At 41.4% G+C, this 7,225-nt stretch overlaps 1 protein-coding gene across 1 annotated transcript; it reads left to right on the top strand.

Moving 5' to 3' along the window:
• Positions 1 to 89: 89 nt before the first annotated feature.
• On the top strand, positions 90 to 6,696 carry LOC103778699 (protein FAM154A-like; the record flags this gene model as incomplete). Its single annotated transcript, XM_008946299.1, has 2 exons — positions 90 to 292; positions 5,744 to 6,696. Coding segments are annotated over 2 exons (1,156 nt in total), but the record flags the coding sequence as incomplete, so codon positions are not given.
• Between the last annotated feature and the right edge of the window lie 529 nt (positions 6,697 to 7,225).

The following is a 7,225-nucleotide window of genomic DNA, read 5'->3' as shown; positions in this document are numbered from 1 at the left end:
CTATGATTCTATGATTCTATGATTAATTTGCACGTGCAGAAAAGAACATTTTGTTCCTTAAGACAAAAGACATAAATTATTCTTCACAGGAGAGACTACATAGCTCATGAAGTGTTGCCGCAGAAGCTTAAACCACCTGAAACGCATGTCAAGAGTGATGAGAGTATGGATTTGACCTCAACTTATAAACAAGATTATAACGCCTACCCTATATCTAAAGTACCTCCGTGCCTCCCCTGTGTGGTGAGACACATCCCCAACACCAAGATGGATACAAGAACCACTTATGAAGGTATGTGCCTTTTGTTGCATGTAGTGATGGATAAGTTTGGTAAGAGAAGAATCCCCTTGAGTTCTAGGTGGTCCTCAAAGAGGCTAGGAGTGGCTGGACTTATCTCTTAATAGGTATGCCAATTATTGCTGTGACTATAGGCCCAATATCAGATGCAGGAACAGCCTGCCTGCTGTGGGTCTGGCCTCATTTGAAAGAAGCAGCTGGGTGCATGAATGGTACAGTTTATCCATATGCAACAGGTACAGATTCTTTGAGATTGCCAGTGATAAACGCAGTAAGCTGTAGAATAGTTATAGAGCTCTAAGATTGTTTTGCCAATGACTAGGCCTAGCAGGAATGACACAGCCAGCAGGAAGATAAACCAGTAAGTGGATTGTATTGAGTATAGAAAGGACATTCCATGGACAATTGCTGGGGGTACAAACAAGTCAATCAGTTCAGAAGCAATTGACATTACTCCCAATGATCCCAACAAAGACATAACCTGACTGACAATAGGTGGAACAAAAAAAATAACCAAGGCGTCCCGTAGATGGAATGGGAATCAAGAAGTTAAACATATAAGATAAAGGTGGCCATATTGCCAGCTCTCACCCTCGTAGCCCGCATTTGCGAAGTTCCAAGCTGACCGGGGCCCAGTTCTATGGAAAGTCAGGAAGTCCTTCCTCAACCAGGAAGCTCTGTGAAGTGCATCCACTTCACAGACAGACGCTTCTCTCTTCATGCAAGTGGTCCTAGCTTTTATCCCCAAGCGGGACATCTGACCTTTGGTTACTCAATACAGGACCCCTGGGGCTCATTTACCTTACGGGTCTCCCTGCAGGGCCAGCTGCACCCTGGAGGGAGGCTAAAAGGGAAACTCACCACCTCTTTATGAAGGACTTTTATGTCAACCTTAATTCGGGGCTCGGGGTTCAAACCCCAGTATTTCAAAAATCTGGTTGCCAACACAAGCTTCATCTCCCAGGGAAGCACTGAGCATAGCTGAGTTCGTGAATCTTACCAAAAAGGCATGCCTTCCGGCGAGGGTGAGGAGGACAAACCCATCAATCTGTCCCTATGATTTGGTGTTGAATTCTCATCCCCCAAGTTATGTCCGAAACAGGGATAATATTTATATCTTATGTTCAGTGCTGTTGTGCGAATTGTGGGAGTGGTCGAGCCATTGTTTCTTGTGTCCAGCCTTTAGCAGTGGCACAAAATATTTATGACTTCTTTGCTAACTTCTCTGAGAAACAGATAGCTGCCATGATAAGCAGGAAAATGAGATAAGTGGAAAAATGGGGGCACACAGCCTTCACTCCATTCCACATTCCTCCTGGGTGCCGTGAGAGTACAGACCACTGGACCTTCACCCAGACTCCATGTCTGTCCTAGTCACCAGGTGTTTATCAGCGGTGTTGAGTTTTGCAATTTTTAATTGTTTTGTGCTTCCAATACCTTTGCGGTTTCTTTCAGGACTTCACTAGTAGCATAATTTTTGAAGAATACTGGTCAAAACGTTATGCGGTTGTTATTTGCTCTAAGCTCTAGCAAGCTGTGCAGGAACCACACAGATATGAACTGTTGGGAACACAGCCCCACATTAATGGGATCTCTCTGAAATCTCAGCTCTCTCATTGGGATCTCTCTGAATTCATCTCCTTTTCCTGTCTGAAAGGCCTACAAGCATTCTAGGTAGAATCAGGGCCATGTGAAGTGCTGCATGTGGGTCCAGCATCATCATCTTTAGGAGACATTGAACATACCCTTGGTATACTGCAGGGGTGGTCCATGCATTCAGTGAATCAGACAATATTCTAAAATATGAAGAATTTTCTGGGTCTGAGCATGCCATGAAACATGGAACCTCCTTTGTGTGTTCTGCAGGCTTAATCTGTGGATATGCAACAGACGTATATGGGAATTAGGAACACACAGAAGTTTCACACAAATATCCAAAGCATTCAAGCTCTGCTCCTGGTAAAATAGGCAAACTGTGTATCTAGTTATGTCCTTGTTTCTCAGTAGCAGTAACTTGCTGTAGGTGGTTTGTCTTTGTTCAAAGGAGCCTCAAACAAAGGAGGCTTTGTTCCTTCCTCTCCACCAGTACGAATTCTCGTCTGTGTGCACTGAGAGGAAACTTTCAGTTACACAGGTACAGCAGCTGTGCTAGTTTGGTAGTAAGTCATCAGTGAAAAATCAGAGGATTTTGCCTTCCTTCTGTACAATTTCCAGCTAGGTAACATTGTGAGACAGATAGTTAGCATCTGTATCTTCCTTAAAATATTTTAAAATCATTTTACTTAATTTCTTATTTTATTTTTATTTTCCTGTGCAAATATAAAAGCTTATGGCTGGTGCTGGCATTGAGATTTGCCCCAGTGTACAAACAAATTTTTTTCTTAAAACTCACATTGATAAATGAAGTAAGGAAATAAAAGGTCCATGAATGCAGTGTTAAGGTTACACATCTGAAACAGACTTCTGTGCAGCTGCATGTTTGCAACAGTATAGGCTGGAATTTTTTTTGTTAAACACATGGGAAATACTGCCCATTTAGAATGACTTGTGTCATGAAGACTGGGATCCACAGGTGCAAAATACCCATGTTTACACAATTTTGAGCATTGTGCTTTACACATATCTGAACCAGATGTATAGCTTTGTCTTTTACCAGTGTTTAGGTCACCACCTTAACTGTTATTCCAAAGCTCTAAGAAAATGTATCACAGCCACATTTGGTTATAAATTGCAGTATTTTTCAAAACACTGCAAATGGAAATCTTTGTCCAAATCCCTCAAAGACCAAGTACTGAATTAATTCCCTTTTAAAGGCCCAGGTTCACAAAAAAAAAATACAAGTTTTCATTGTACTGTCATCTAAACGTTGCTAGGTTTTACCGATCGTTCAAGTATAAAATTTTGAAACATGCTATTCAATTAATTGCCATCATCCAAATATTTAAGCAGCATATAAAACAGCGCTGCATTGATACTACCTTACCTCTCCTACTATACTCTCATACTCCTTCCCCCTGAACACAGCATGTCCCAAATGGCACTGTAGGTTTAAGATGAAGCTCCTTCATATCACAATTAATGTCAGATGACTTTGCAACTTAAGGTTTTGAAATTCTTGTCTCCTCCAAGCTAGACACATAGATGTTTCTATCCATCTGCAGGTACGTAATCTAACAGAGGTTCCTATCCTCCGTTCCCTCCTGTACCCCCTAATGTTTTCAAGATTATGCTACATGGGAAACTATTCATATCTATGGGAGAGGAATTAGAATTACAATAAAATTGTAACATATTTTGAAGGAAGAGTAGCATTGCTGGCTTTCACTAAGTAGAAAAAATTCATAATGCCTTTGAGGTTTCCAAATGTGTAGAGTTTGTAAATTTTTAAAATTGAAGACAGATGCACTTCCTTGTCATATTTTGAATATTTTACAAAAGCTGTGGTTAGGTCCAAAATGTGCAGACTATTTGCCAGCAAATATGATGGGAGAACCTGAAAAGTTTTTTGTTAACTCTTGATTGGCATCTGAAATGTCAGATCTATGGACAGCTGCTTGCTTAGAGGTGGTCTGAATCTCTTCAGCTTCTTACTTTTTAACACGGTATTAAAACTTCTCCTGTAATAACACATGTCTGTGGTTCACCCTCTTGGATGATCTCTCCAGGAAAATGATGTGCTCTAGACATGGGCACAAGTGCAGTGGTACCTGGACGTCTCCTTTTCCTCCAGAGAATCGGAAGCACCTGTGGCATTTAAACACCCCAGCAGTAGCAGGGCACACAGCCCGGGTTTCAGTGGCACCAAGAGTGGCAAATGAATGACTGTGCTAGTGCAAACAGGCATGCCCATGTTCTCAGCTGACTACACTAATTAGCAGCATGACAGCAACTCATGGGCCAGGGGGCTCACTGGGAGCAGCATGGTACCTGTCACTGCTGCTTCATCTCTCGTGCCAGGCCACAGCAACTTGGTTTAATCAGAAGGACTTTAAATGGACACCTAATTGGGGCAAAAAAGTAATTCTTTTTTTGGTAAACTTCACACTGTAATGAACAAATCCTTTGTGTAACTTTATTTGTGTGATACAATAGCCACTGCCATTGAAAAAGAATAGCTTTGTTGGTATTAGAGAGTTCAAATATCCTGATACCTAATTGCATCATTTACTTTCTAGTACTTTGAAATATAGATATCCTTCCTTTGCAGAGTCAGCTGGAAGCTTTTTTGCCTTGTGACTCTCAATGTGGTTTGAAAGGAGAGAAAAAAGAAAAAGTAGAGTTGGGTTAGTTCCAAGACTATTTGATTTCAACTTCCTACCAGTGGCCATAATGCTCTCTAGGTGAAGCTGGACAAGATTATTAGGAAGGAAAAAAATTATGATCATGTGGCTGCAGCACTGTTTGGAGAGTTAGGCAGCTTTGCAAGACATTTCTTGTGTGACTGAGTGCAAATCCTAAGTCTCAGTGCCTCATTTTTTTTCTCATGTCCTGCTAAGGAAGGAAGATAGGAATGTCCCAAAAATGCTGCCCAGAATGTTTTCTTGTTCATGAATCCGGACAGCAATATTTCTGGACTATGGAAATCGTATCTACAATACGATTCAATGCTTCAGATCAGCATAGGCTTGGTCTACAAATTCCAGCACAGTTTTTCTGTTAAGGGAGAGTTGAAGACAGAGTTACAAGCTCCTTCTTGGTTCCTGCTTGTGCTGACAGCAGGGGTACCACAGAGTGGTAAGCCAAGAGCTGAGGAGATGCCATACAGCTTGCTGACACCAAGATGAGCTGCAAATCCCTTAACTCAGGAAACAGTAGGCAGCATCACATCTGTGCAGTTGAGAAATCAAGTCACACCCAAATAAAATGATGAAATCAGATCATGCCCAGAAAGGAAGGGCAACTCTGCAACTTGGGTTTTAGAATGGAATGGTGGGCATCCAGTTCTACTTCCCCCAGAGATACTGTGGGAGACACCTGAACTGTCTTCTGCAGACATAGGCATTCTCCACCTGTGCCAGCCACAGCATAGTGGTGCAGGAAGGTAAATTAAGGTGGTCAAAGTCAGTGCCATGATACTCCACTTTCATGATTTCTGGTTGACTAAGTGTAAGAATAGCACCCAACCAGTCAGCTGCAGAAAATGCCTCTGCAGGGTGGAGAATGCAATTTAGTCTTCCCACATTGTATTTCACCATCTCTATAGGTATGGTTGGGTACTATTTTCATTCTGTTTTCTATGTAGATGCTAAACATTGCCAGGGGTTAGCACACTACTATATAATGTTTTCTACAGCAGTTCTTTTAATAGTATTTGTCAATTATTACAACATCAACAAATATTTGTTACAGTAGAACATATAATAATCAAAACATAGTATGGCATATGCCAAAACTCACCAAAGAACTTTAGCTGAGCACTGAAACAGCATTCCTCTTACGTTTCAGATGACTATGTGCTCTGGAATGAACCGAAGACTGAGTCAATCAGACCAAACAACAGGTTTTGCCCATCAGAAGAAAACTTTGACCACAAAACCAGTGCTCAGGATGACTATCTCTACAGGGGTCCAGTTGCCACTCAAAGCTGCAAACCTCTGACTCTGGCCCAGAAAATCAAGGCTCCCTTTGAGAATATAACCAGTTATAGAGTGAATTATGTGCCACATCCTCTGGAAAAACGTTATGTCCATAAAAATGAGAAATACAAGGTCAGTGAGGTCCCATTTGATGGCCTCACTACCCACAAAGTTTCTTATAAGGGGCTGGCTGGTAAGCCAGCCAAGACTGCAAAACCAGAACAGTTGAAGCTTCTCCATGATCTTCCGTTTTTCTCTACAACGGAGTTTCAGGAAAAATACCAAGCTTGGCCACAGCCTCCCATATTCACCAAAAAACCTGATGTGTATCTTCCACCTTTGGAGAAAATGGACCTTCACACCACTACTCAGATAGACTACAAGCACCCAAATGGCAAACCAGCCAAAATGTGTCGCTCTTTGGTCCAATTTAAAAAAAATACTGAGCCATTCAATAGCACTTCTATAATGAAGGAAGACTATAAGCCTTGGCTGTGCAAGAGAGTAAGACCTATCATTCATACTCCGGAGATGACTTTCTCAAAAAAACCAATGGATTGCTTGACTACGTTTCAGAGACACTATGTGCCTCATCCACTCACAGTTGCAAAGAGCTATAAACCTGGATGGTCAGGCCCAGAGCATCACACTCCACTAGATGCAAAAACGATCTATGCTACCAGCTACACACCAAAAGGCACTGTTAGATGCTTGGCCTCTTATAAAAACCCACCCGGTTATGTCTTTGAAGGAGCTGATGCTGATGGTCACAATCTCTATCTCTGTGCTTCTGAGAGTGAGCATCTGCAAGGTGGACACTGAAGAAAAAAGAGTGGATGAAGCATTCTTGCAAATGGATTTAAAGTACAAATGACAGCTCTATTTTGTTTGTAACCTTCTTTCACAGTGACCATTGATCCATATTTGCAGAGCTCTGAAAATAAACTTAATTCCTAGACATTGCCTCTTGTTGGATCATTTGCACAAATGAAAGACATAAAATTTAGTGAAAAGACACATTGATCCTTTTTTTTTTTTGACTCATCTACTCTTGCTCTCTAGTTGAGAGACCTATCATCATCCTGAGACACTAAAAGGGAGATATTGTAGGAACATACATTATTATTAGTGTAATGGGGTTTCAACCACATCCATGACAGTGGTAGAGAAGCTTCTTCAGAAGAATTACATGCTGTGAAGTCACACTTAAAACTCATGGCTGGATAACAAATTCTAGGATCTGGCCTTATCAGTCACTCATATCAAAGACACATACAAAAGGTACAGGTACTGGATAAATTTTACTGAAGACAGCACCTTCATTAATTGCATCACCGTGCTGCCCAAAGCT

This window comes from Merops nubicus, unplaced genomic scaffold (assembly GCF_000691845.1).
Source record: "Merops nubicus isolate BGI_N331 unplaced genomic scaffold, ASM69184v1 scaffold1148, whole genome shotgun sequence".
NCBI classification, from domain to species: Eukaryota; Metazoa; Chordata; class Aves; order Coraciiformes; family Meropidae; genus Merops; species Merops nubicus.
This window is presented reverse-complemented; position numbering and strand designations above follow the sequence as displayed.